This window comes from Polistes dominula, unplaced genomic scaffold, assembly GCF_049000335.1.
Source record: "Polistes dominula isolate Pdom_NZ unplaced genomic scaffold, Pdom_raw_medaka contig_83, whole genome shotgun sequence".
Lineage (NCBI taxonomy): Eukaryota > Metazoa > Arthropoda > Insecta > Hymenoptera > Vespidae > Polistes > Polistes dominula.
Window position 1 is genome coordinate 1636718 of NW_028301032.1, and position 12834 is coordinate 1649551.

A 12834-nucleotide genomic window follows, 5' to 3' on the forward strand; every position below is an offset into this window, starting at 1 on the left:
TATTCATGTAATAAAAAACAAATTATTGACAAATTTACCGATTAATGCAAGGTGGGGTAGAACCGGTACTCCTTAGATTACAATTGTTACTGTGATTTTGTTTATTGTATACCGGCCGATTGTTTACAGACACGCAAACACGCTCGGCAATACGGAATCTCGGTGTCGTCGGTTTATGATAAATCATCCTCGCTAGAAGAATTCCCTTTTTTCCACGTAACTATTACACGCTACTGAACTTTTTCAACTACGATGATTCCGACATAGTCAAGATGAAATCCTAAACTATTATACACTAGAAGATTAGAACGTTCTTAGCGAGTACACTCACGAACAAGTACAAAATACAAAATAATAACAAAAACTTCAGTACAAAAGAAAGAAAGAAAGAAAAAAACAATTGTCAAACAAGTGGGGATTTTCTTCAAAAGAAAAAAGAAAAAATAAAAACAATAACAAATAGTTCACACAACTTTGTGTTTTTTTGATCGTGCAAGAATTAAAACTTCGTAATGTTGGAAAACTTTTGCTATCTTTTGGAACAACAAATCAAAGATAAAGTTTATATTTTGTTTTGCTTGGTTTTTTTTTTTTTTTTGGTGAGAAATAAACACTGACACGAGTTTTACGATGCTGCCACGAAGGAAGCTTGGCGTCGAATATCAGCGAGTCGAGCAGGAGCCGTTCCACAAGCTTCACTTGAGCAGCCTCCTGCCATTAGAACCAACCATACTGACCGTTCTCTATGTGTGTATATGTGTATCTATGTGTGTGCTTGACTTCGTTCGTAATAACAAAGCGTATCGCTAGTTCTACTACCTATCGTATATAATTTGCTTTCTTTTTATATTTTCAGTTTTATTTCAATCAATAGGATTGTTAACATTTGATAAAGTATGAAAGTTACATTTTTTTTTTGTTAATAAAAATCTAATTCTAATCAATCAATTTGATTGTATGTTACTTTGAACAAAATACATGTGAATTTCAAAATGTTAAAATTCATTTTATAATGTGTGTTCTTTCTAATATTGTATGGTAATTTTAATTAAATTTAATTTATTTTAATTATTTATTAAATTATTATAGAATTAGGTTGTTATATTATTAATTAGATAATTTATTAAATTATTATAGAATTATATTATTTTATTATTATATTTTTAATTAATATTAGAATATAATTATATTATTATATTATTAATTAAATAATTTATTAAATTATTATGGAATTATATTATTGTATTATTAATTAAATAATTTATTAAATTATTATAGAATTATATTATTATATTATTATATTATTATTATATTATTTAATTAAATTTAAAATTTACTTTAATAGTTTATTAAATTATTATAGAATTATAATATTATATTATTATATTTTTAATTTATATAATAATATTATTATATTATTATATTCATAACAAAATATTTAATTTTATTAAATATTTAATAAATTTAATTTAATTTAAAATAAAATAGAAAAAGAATTTCAAAAAGTAAGGAAAATATTTTTAAAAATAATAAACTCATATTATGCAACTGTAATAAACACAAATTACTAATCCAGTAGCATTAAAAAAGAGTTAAAAAATAAAATAAAAATTTATCGTAAATTATTATTACAATTTTTGTAAATGAAATAATTACAAAACTAAAAATAATGTTTCACATCTATCGAAAAAAAATTTCTATGCAACTTTGATATTTAATTCAATTAAAATTTGATTTTAAATTATTATTATTAGAATTTTTGTAAATGAAATAATTACAAAACTAAAAATAATGTTTCAGATCTATCGAAAAAAAATTTCTATGCAACTTTGATATTTAATTCAATTAAAATTTGATTTTAAATTATTATTATTAGAATTTTTGTAAATGAAATAATTACAAAACTAAAAATAATGTTTCAGATCTATCGAAAAAAAAATTTCTATTCAACTTTGATATTTAATTCAATTAAAATTTGATTTTAAATTATTATTATTAGAATTTTTGTAAATGAAATAATTACAAAACTAAAAATAATGTTTCACATCTATCGAAAAAAAATTTCTATTCAACTTTGATATTTAATTCAATTAAAATTTGATTTTAAATTATTATTATTACAATTTTTGTAAATGAAATAATTACAAAACTAAAATGACGTTTCACATCTATCGAAAAAAAATTTCTATGCAACTTTGATATTTAATTCAATTGAAATTTGATAATAAGTTATTATTATTAGAATTTTTGTAAATGAAATAATTACAAAACTAAAAATAATGTTTCAGATCTATCGAAAAAAATTTCTATGCAACTTTGATATTTAAATCTATTCGAAATGACACGTCTAAAATATTTCATTTTTTTCTCTTTTTTTAAATACCATACTTTGTACTTTACAACAGGTAAAATATATCGTCGAATAAAAATATTATTTGAATTATCAGAACGTATAGAAATAAAAGAAGCATTGTAATCGAATGAAACATATACATATATATATATACAAACATATATAACTCGATGCATGAGTAGCCACGTGAAACTTTAACTTTCACGTGGTATTTTCGCTATCGATTTTAAATTCATAAATAGTACGTTGCACTCTCGTTTGTTAAATATTAACTATTCATAAAGTATGTTTTAATATTTACTTACTCACTTCTCCTACTATTATTTTATATCTTCCTTACTTTTCATTTTATTTTCTTTCTCCTTCTATTTAACTAACTTACGAATGATGAATACTTCTTCTTCTTCTTATTATTATTATTATTATTATTATTATTATTATTACTACTATATTAAATTGATAATGAATTTATCAGTGAGAGCATTATGATTCGAGTACGTTCAATTGGTTTTCTATTTAAGTTAAGTGATAATGCTACTTCACGAAAGAAGAATAAATGATATCTCTGATATAAGAAAGAAAGAGAGGTAAAATGTTCTCTAACACGTTCATGAAGATGATATCCAACAGATGTTGTGAATCAAAAGGTTTAGTTAAAAGTAAGAAACCTGTGAGGTACAGTTATTTCACTTGTTCTAAACACTATCTACTTTAAGTATTGAATTTTTATACAGTGTGTACGTTTACAGAATATTACTAATGAAAATACGTTCGATTTGTTTCAACAGGTTAAACCAAATCATGATTCTCTTGTTTTCTCTCATTTACATTGATTTATAGAATGTGATGATTTTGAATGTGTAATGTGAAACTTTGTTTATTCTCAAATATATTTCACAAATAAATTTAATTTTGATTTTATTAAATCAAATAATATTCGCGTTACAACTTTTACTGGATTGTATAAAAATAATTATGTAATGGAAAAAAAATCCCTCTTTATATGTGTAATAAATGAATCATATATATATATAGGTAAGAACGTTTTCTAGGAAAACAAAAGGTTGATTTGTTGAAAATCGTTAACTTTCACATTGAATAATTATCCATCTTATTTTTGTACATAATATTAAAGAAAGATATGTTAACGAGGATTAATATTAACTCAAAATGAATTGTCAAGTACACATACATAAATACACACATATATATATATATATATATGATTATTTGGTACAGTGAAAGTCACTTTATTTACGACGATCTTCTCGTATTTGACATGAACGATCATCATCATCATCATCAAGTGAAATTCAATCTAAGAGAAACTAATCAAATATATTTTCCAATGTAATTTATACAGGGTGTCCCATTGATACACTTGAATTTGTTGAATTTGTATTACCACGTCGAATGCCACGTGAATTCTTAGGGAAATCTTTGTCAGGCCACGCACCTGACACGTTCTGAACTTAAAGTTAAGTGTCAGTCATTTATGACTGACGTGGCACTCTCAACGTGTTAATATTGTAAAGTCAAAAATATAGGGCGCCATTTAAAAAAAAAGTGAAGAGTTAACCTCAAAAATTATAACCAATTGCAATGTATTCCCAATCTCTGGCAGAGGCGTGACGTAGCAATTCGACCTATCTAATCTAATTTTGAATTTAGCCACCAGATAGCGTATTCAAGTGCTAGAGATCCCACGTGACTTAGAAATTCGACCTATCTAATATAATTTTGAATTTAGCCACCAGATAGCGTATTCAAGTGCTAGAGATCCCAATAGTCAATCAAAAACAGTTAAACTTTTTTTTATTAAAATACTTTAATTTAATTATATTTTATTTTTAATTAATATAAAATACTTTAATGTTATTAGAAAATACTTTGTGTTTAAAGTACTTGAAAAATCGTGAATACAGTTATATGGGACACTCTGTATATGAATAACGAACAAAAAAGAAAAAAATTTTAACCTAGAAAAGATCGATCATTGTTATTCTAAAATGTAACCGAAATATAAACGAAGAATTTCAAACGAGAAGTAAAAGTAAGAGAAATTAGATAAGAAAGTAAAACAAAACAAAAACAAAACAAAAAGAAAAATCTTTTGCTCTGTTAGTTGACATAATAATAGTCAATCAATGATAATAAATAACCATCTTATGGTTACCAAAGATTCATCCATCTTTTTTTTTTTCTTATAAATATGTGTATGTGTTTTTAACAAAATCTTTAACATATTGACAAGAAAAGAAAAAAAAAAAGGAAACATGTATAGTCACGCATGTAAACCTATCAACGCAGTCACGCGCATGAACGAGAAAATGGCACCATAAATATGTACGACAAAGCTAAGCTAAACTATGGGAATGAATCACCGGGGTGGAGAAGCAGACGAGCAATGGCAAGCAAGCAAAAAAAAAAAAATAAAATAAAACCCATACGGTCACGATTTCGCCCGTGACTGTGGTTCCATGCATCCGGTATCCGGCCTCGAAACAACAATGTCCACATTGGTGTCAATGAACCATACTCAAATTCCACTTTCGTTTTAAATCCAATTTGGAATATCAAAGTATCGAGGTCAACCCTATAAGTATTACCATGGGAATGTTTCTGATAAATCAGAACCTTTTTATTTGACTCGTAATCCATTCTTTATTTATACAACAACAATGTTACTAGTCCTAAGTATCATGGGAAATAGGAATTACTGACATAAACTCGTTATGGTTGACAATTGACCGGATATGTTCGTCAGAACTCGTGTGAACCAAATTGTAAAAAAAACTAAACGTGAAGATCTATTTTAAAATCTATGGTTTCCCTTTTGAATAAAATTCAATTATTCCTGGAATGGCATTGGAGGTCAATGCCAGATATGTATGAGAAAAAGAAAAAAAATATAAGAAGCGAGTTTATTAGCGATTCTCGATGCTATTTCGAATGGCGCCACATCGGTGTCTAGACCATACGAACGGATTTCTATTCTTGGCGAGCGTTTAGGATCAAGAAATATATATTTGACGTTCTAATACCGCCATCTGTCGGGGAATGTAATCAACAACTCGTGGCTTGATTAACTGCAATTTCAACTCACTGCGCGTAGGCGAATTTAAACAGATAAGAAAATGATACTATTACGTGATGCTAACCATAACTAATTAGATATTTACTTTGACTAAAAATCAAACTACAAATCTAATGAAATCGTAGGAAGGAATCATATGTTTAAACTGTTTAAATTAATTCCTTATTAGTATGGTCAAGAGGTTATGGTCGTCGTTGCATAACATCATTTACTCGTAACCAACTTTACGTGAAAGGATTATAAATCTTAGATGACGTAGATCTTATACCAAGGAAATGATATTTTCATTTTCTTGCCAGTCCCAAGCCCAAATAAAGGAGGAGGGTTTAAGGGTGAAGTTAGCAACCTTCCAGAACTAACAAATAGGCTATAAATTTAGGGATAACAGGACAAATTCCTAATAATAAGACATTTTGAACTCACCCATCAGCTTGTAGTCGTTTTTCAATAATTTGAGGTGGCAACGGGGTCGACAATTGTTTCACCAATTCGTCCCTTTCCCTTTCCTTCTGTTGAATAGTCTCTTGCAACTTCTGTTTTTGTTTCTGATATTCTTTAAATAGATCACCGTTATAGCTTTGTTCAAATTGATCCACTGGCATAGCTCTGCTTGGGATTACCGATGGTTCCGTAATCTTTGCAGCAACACCTGTAGGTTTTTCAGCCAATGAGTCTCTTCTAGAACTCCTAGCTGTCGATGGTGCTGGTGATTCTCTGCCTGAAATTCTTCGTTCCGGTGTGGATGCTGCTGAAGGATCTGCCGCTTTAATTCCTGTAAAGTTAAAACAAAGAAACGTATAGTTAATTTTCGAAATGTTTGAATTATCTGATGATTTATTATGAAGTAACCAACCTTCAGGACTTTTTGATTGTCCTCTGATCCTAGGTGGAGCTTTAGGATGACTATTACTATTACTAGTAGTCGTAGTAGTAGTCGTTGTTTCTTGTATCGACGGTAAAAGTTGAAAATCAGCGTAACTAGAACTAAGAAAGACATCACCTTCGTTCTCGAATAGCCTGTCAACGCTAGTATTCATTAACTTGTTATTTTTGAAACCGGTTAAGTGGAAACTTGCGAAAGAGGATCTTGACATAAGATTGATGTCACCAGTGGATAATGCCATCAAAGCTGCCGATGGTATTGGCATATTTTTAGGACCTGGACCAGCTTCCAAAGCTGGCACCAAACTACGTGACATCATGTCTGCTGCCGATCTAGGTCTGGTAAAGGGCATAGCACTGTGAGGAAAAGTCTTCGGTTTGATGGGTGTTATTAACATGTGTTCGGTCCATGAAGTTTCCAAAGATGGCCTTTCGAGACGTTCCACATCAACGTTCAATGTTCTTTGAGCGAATGGTACAGCGAAAGTTTCCGGCGGTATACTTTGAAGCCAGGATAATAAACTCAGATCTGAGTCACTAAAACCGATAGAACCGTCTAACAACCTGCAGAAACTCATCTCGACCTGTAATGATAGAAAATAATGATCATGTCCTATTTACAGTGATTTTATAATGAATATCATAAATATTCCTTACCTGTTCACTCTCCTTCAAACCAGTTGCTTTAGCTTGACAATAATTAACGCATGATTCGTACAGAATACCCTTGATGATCAATTGAATAAGCCTGTCATTTTTCGCAGATGTTACAGGATGAACTAAATCGTTTGATTTTCTATCACCCGGTAAAAACTTTTCCACCAATGGATGTACCTCACGAAAACATTGTACTCTAGCATTACTAGGATTCCAATCCTTGTATTGTAAATGATCGGTTAATCGTGGAAGTGTTAGTAATAGACAAAAACTACTGTATTCCTCTTTGGTTGGTGCAACCTTTTCCAAATCGCTAAGAACTTTGACAACTTCTTCTACTGCGTTATCAACGCTACCATTTGTTCCGGCTGCTATCAAATTTGCTTCCGATTTGATGCACAATAATTCAACATATTTATGTCTTAATATTGAATAAGTAAATTTTCTCATGTCGAAATCCGGTAGTGCTTCCAGTGGCTGTATAAATTCCAACACATCGTCCCATTGTCCATCAAGTATAAGTTGTCTCAAGAATAGTACGTCGTCGCTGTATTGACCATTTATCACTCCTGTCTCACGTTCCAGAGAAAGCTGCGAGATGTGAAGGTCACGACTGTGGAGGAACTCCAAGATCAGTCTTACCACGTCCTCTTCGCGCAGCGTCAAGTGCGTTGCCGGCATCACGTACCGAATACGCAACCTGAACAATTTTAGAAAGTTTATTGCAACTAGTTTATATTCTTGATCTATATTTCATTGAGAAAACTTATGTATATGTTTCTGTACAAAATAAAACAAAAATGACACAAAAGTTTGTATAGAATCTTTTAAAAGTGAAAACTTCTTTAATAAAGTGAAAACTTCTGTAACTTTTTAAGCACTATGCGCCACTATAATGGCTTTTGTGGATGCCATCTTTTAGTAGGACGCATAACTATAGGAGTTTTCGCGAATGCCATCTTTTAGTAGGACGCGCCACTATAGTGGCTTTCGCGAATGCCATCTTCCAGTAAAAGAAATAAACATATATACATCCTTTGTTTAGCGCTGCGAGAAAATGAGATAGAAGATAGTAGTATGCATTTGTTTCTTATTATTGTGTCGTCTCCTCTTTGTGCGGTACTTCGTAGCATCCCCACTCTTTTCTACTAAGCGTTGTGAATATAGCACAATATGCATATTGGGAAGCTTAAAAACACATATTACTACTCTTATTACTTTTTTTTTTTAAATAAAATGCAAATTAAGATGCATTTGAAAATTAATAAAATAATTTAACAGGTGAATCGTTTTGAAATACCAATACGTAAATCAATATATTTTAATGTTATTTCTTTTATTTAAAAAATAATTATGAACAAAATTCACATGTAGATTTTATTCAATGAATATTATTATTATTATAATGTGATATATAAAAATATTTACAGAAAAATTTCATATAATTTCGTCGATAACCCATGATTTACGCGCCACTGATTTATACTTCCGTTCGACATTTAAAGCTTAGAACACACACATACACAGGGATTGCAACAGATTATTAAATGGAATGTGCAAAAATGCATCCTTTCGCGAGTTCGATGCACTTCGAGGCCACAAACATTTCTGCTGACGTGCCCCGATTAACACGCAAAAGTGGGTGACTAGATTTCGTATTTTTGATCTATTACTTATTTTATTTAACTATTTAAATCAAAACAAAAATTCAAACAAATATTTACCTTATTTTCTTCTTTTTTTTTTGTAAATGTAAAAGAAAGGAAAGACAATCAGAACAAACTCAACATTTCGAACATCTACTTTATATTCCACCAATGATTCTCAACACTACGCAGTTTTCGAAGTAAGCAAGCAAGCAAGTTCGGGTAAGTTTAGGGAGGTTGAAAAGAAAGGAAGGGTTTAAAGACAAGTGGAAACCCTTATCGACTGTTCGCACATGACGCTAGCTATACTCGCGTGCTTGCTTTCCTTGCATGCGAACACACCCTCTTTCCTCTCCAAAATCAGAAGGGTTGTAGACAATGGGAAAGACTTCGTAGACAGACGGATGAACATAAGCGTTTGGTAGTATGGTTTGCACCAAGAGAAAAAGTAAGAGAGAGAGAGAGAGAGAGAGAGAGAGAGAAAAAAAGAGTTTCATCTATTCACTGCTAGACTTCAAGCAGTTTTTTAAACAACGTATCCACGTTGCAACGTAAAATGCAATCAAGTTTAACAAATATAATTCACAAATACTTAAAATTATATTTTCTTTTCTTTCTACTATAAGAATCTTGTTTAACAAAAAAAGAAAAAAAAGGTAAAAAATGTGCAACATATGCAAAATACATTTTTCCAAGCGGACATACGTATCAATTTTATTTTCATAATTAGCTAACTCGATTATTTTTATTTCCGTGGGTTAAATACGATATTTTTTCGTATCGAGTTTGGTCACGTCCGGTTCTAGAAAGAAGAAGAAGAATGTATTACTTGATGCTTCATCAGCGTCAGCATCAGCAAATTTACGAATAAATGAGCTCCCGGACTCGTCCAGTTTGATCAGTTTCATACAAAATTTCGAACGATTATCAACTAATTATTAAAATGCAGTTTGAAATATTGGTAAGTTAATTAAACATATATTTTAATTTAATAATTCAATGTTATCTTTGTTACTTTTGCTTTATGATTACATTTTATTCACGGTGTGTATTTTAATCACATTCCTCGAATTTTATATTTTTTAATATTTATATTTTAGATTTTGTTTGCAACGTTTAGCATAATCATTGCGGATGTTAACATACAACCAGAATATACAAGACCTTACATACAATATCAACCAATTGATAGACAATATTATTTCGTACCAAATCAATATAGATCATATTTTTGGTATGGACAACCAACATTTATTCCAATTTATTTGAATACACCTAAAGAAGTTAATAATCAAGAAGATAATAATAATAATAATAATAATCCTTTATTGGGTTCTCCACAAAATCCGGAAATTGTATCAAGACACTTGCATGCATTGAAAATTGGTGGACATAAAATTGTTAGACCATCTTACGTGATTAACACATTACGAGCACCTGCTCCACAATCGGTGAGTAAACTTGTTTTTTATTATTATTCAAACAAAAGTTTCATTTTGTACGGAAAAGGGAATATAATACGTTGATTTCATTTAGATAGTTCATCAAAGATTCAAAAAATCTGTCGACAACCCATCCGATTCTGGGAAAACGGGGGAGGCCAATATTGTTCAACCGAACTCGTCCATAAACGATCAAACTACATTGAAAAACAACGAAACCCAAAATCCAAATAATATTGCAATTAAAGGTTAAACATTATTCATATTTTTTATGCATAGAAAAATGAACATTTCATCAAATTTATATATATATATATATATATTTTTTATTTAGATAAGGAAAATCAGACTACAGAAACTAAGAATCATCCAACTACATTGAAAACTTTATTCGATCTAAATCCACACAATTTAATTCCTAATTTATTAATGTCATCTACCAATCAGGAAATGAATAATCCAACTAATCATCAAGATTCTAAAATCGAATCAAATTTATCAAATGCACGAAACAACGATGTAGATGACGAGATAAGCAAGTTAGAAAATTTCATGAAAAATCCAATTGCAAGAAATTTCAATGATCCTAGACTTTTAACAATAAATTCAATGGTTACGTCAAAACCAATGGAATCAAATATTGAAAAGGTAAATTTGTAACATATTCTAAATTTAAAAATAATTATCATCTATATATATATGTCATATTTAACTTATCATTGTAGCAGTCAAGTAAACAGGATGAATTAAAAGATCCAATTACGGGTTCGATACAAATGGAAAGTTCCAGTTCATCGATGAAACCATTGGTTCAACAACTCTATCCATCAACGTGGTCATCGATTTATAATAATTATCCAAATCCATTACAAAATAATTTAATTTATCCTGGTGTAGGATATCAACCAGGTGTTTATATGATTTATTACAGTACGGATGGTTCTAACAAAATATTAATACCAAAAACAAATGACAATGAAAACTTGTCACCACCACAACAGCAACAGACACCTTGTCAAAATGGTATGAATCAAATAATACCAAGTTTTGGTTATACATATTTGCCTCAAGGTCAATATAATTATCTATCCAATTACATGTTAGAATATCCAAAGTTATCTAATTATTATCCATTATCTATATATCCAAATAATTATCTTCCATATGTACAGAAGGTGCAACAATAATTAAACAATAATGTTAATTCATTTTATATTATATTTTAATATGCATTCATGTTAAATTAAATAAATTTGTTTAAAAAATAAGTAGCCCTCATCAATATCCGTCCATTTGGTAGTTAGTTTATTATTTTTAAATATGGTGTGTATATTATTATATATTATTATAATATTAATATTATATTAATATATAATATATACATATTATATATTATTAATAATATTTAAATTAATTAATTTATTATTTTATTAATATTAATATTATATAATATATATAGTAATGTTATTAATTGCACGTGTGTTTCGTTTATGAATTTATTGTTATATTAATAAAATTGTAAGAGGAATAATAACAATAATAAAATATTATCTTTAAATAAATGGAATAATTAAAACAATGTATGTATTGTTTAAAAAAAAATAAATAAATAATATTAAAAATTATTAAATATATATATAGAGAGAGTAATGTTATTAATTGCACGTGTGTTTCATTTATGAATTTATTGTTATATTAATAAAATTGTAAGAGGAATAATAACAATAATAAAATATTATCTTTAAATAAATGGAATTATTAAAACAATATTATGTATTGTTTAAAAAAATATATATATATAATTGAAAATTACCATTTCATTTGCAAACACATAAAAACGAATTTCTCATTGATTTGACCATTTCGTACAATAACCGTAGAAAAGGAAAATTCAATTTTGAACAATTTCCTGGTAACGTTAATTGATTCGAGACACGAGGGATGTGACATCGATTAAGCAAAAGTGTATATGTGTATATGTGTGTGTGTTATTGGTAACATGAAGAAAATGAACGTAAATGGGGTATGTTCCGAGTAATTTCAGGTTTTTGATTAAAGACTGGCGAGATCATAAAAAAAAATAACCCCACATAATATATATACATATATTTTTATGTGCAAATAAAAAAGGGGTATGGGAGAGGGAAAAAAAGGAAAAAAAAATAAACAAATTCAATTTAAAAAGTCATGTTTATGAAAAAAAAAAAAATTTATAACGGGCCAATTCTCGTGGGTCGTTAGTCTTTTGCAATGAACGAAACCGCTAGACTTTAATAAGCCATTAATTAACAGCAATGGGGTGAGGGAAGAGGAAGAGGGGGGTAGGAAAAAGGAAATATTATTAGCGACCAACACTTTTCAATTCTGGCACGCATGAAAAATCATTCATCGTTTATAATTTTTGCGAATTTATTTAATCTCGTACCGTTATCATAATCAACGTTTGTTTTTCTTTTTTTTTATAATAAATTATTCAAAATAATAAATTATTTTGTTATTGTTATGATTAATTATCATTTTTTTTTCTATTAGAGTCAATACATTTAATCATTGAACAATTTAATTAGCTAATTAGTTTTTAAGTTAATAATACGTTTGGAGAAATATTTTAAATTTAATTTAAAAATATTTAAAAAATAATACAATACTAAGAAAAAATATTAATAATATTAAAAAAATAATACAATACTAAGAAAAAATATTTAAAATATTTAAAAAAATATAGAATACTAAGAAAAATTATTTGAAATATTAAAA

General features: G+C 28.6%; 2 protein-coding genes across 4 annotated transcripts in view; one reads left to right on the plus strand and one right to left on the minus strand.

Annotated features, from left to right (window-relative positions):
* The window catches only part of LOC107069320 (WD repeat-containing protein 47), a 73291-nt gene that overhangs the window by 44255 nt on the left and 16202 nt on the right, over window positions 1-12834 (minus strand). For all 3 annotated transcript variants that reach the window (XM_015326545.2, XM_015326543.2, XM_015326544.2), the window contains exons 2-4: window positions 6990-7689; window positions 6304-6916; window positions 5874-6222 (exon numbers count right to left, since the gene is read on the minus strand). In XM_015326545.2, the coding sequence (XP_015182031.1) occupies window positions 5874-6222; window positions 6304-6916; window positions 6990-7670 (1643 nt within the window). In that variant the 5' untranslated portion in view covers window positions 7671-7689. The remainder of the gene's footprint in view (window positions 1-5873; window positions 6223-6303; window positions 6917-6989; window positions 7690-12834) is intronic.
* On the plus strand, window positions 8289-11349 carry LOC149031897 (uncharacterized). Its single transcript, XM_089174334.1, has 5 exons — window positions 8289-9596; window positions 9736-10086; window positions 10172-10325; window positions 10412-10725; window positions 10803-11349. The coding sequence occupies exons 1-5, from the start codon at window positions 9579-9581 to the stop codon at window positions 11262-11264; spliced, it is 1299 nt and encodes a 432-aa protein (XP_089030460.1). The 5' UTR covers window positions 8289-9578; the 3' UTR covers window positions 11265-11349.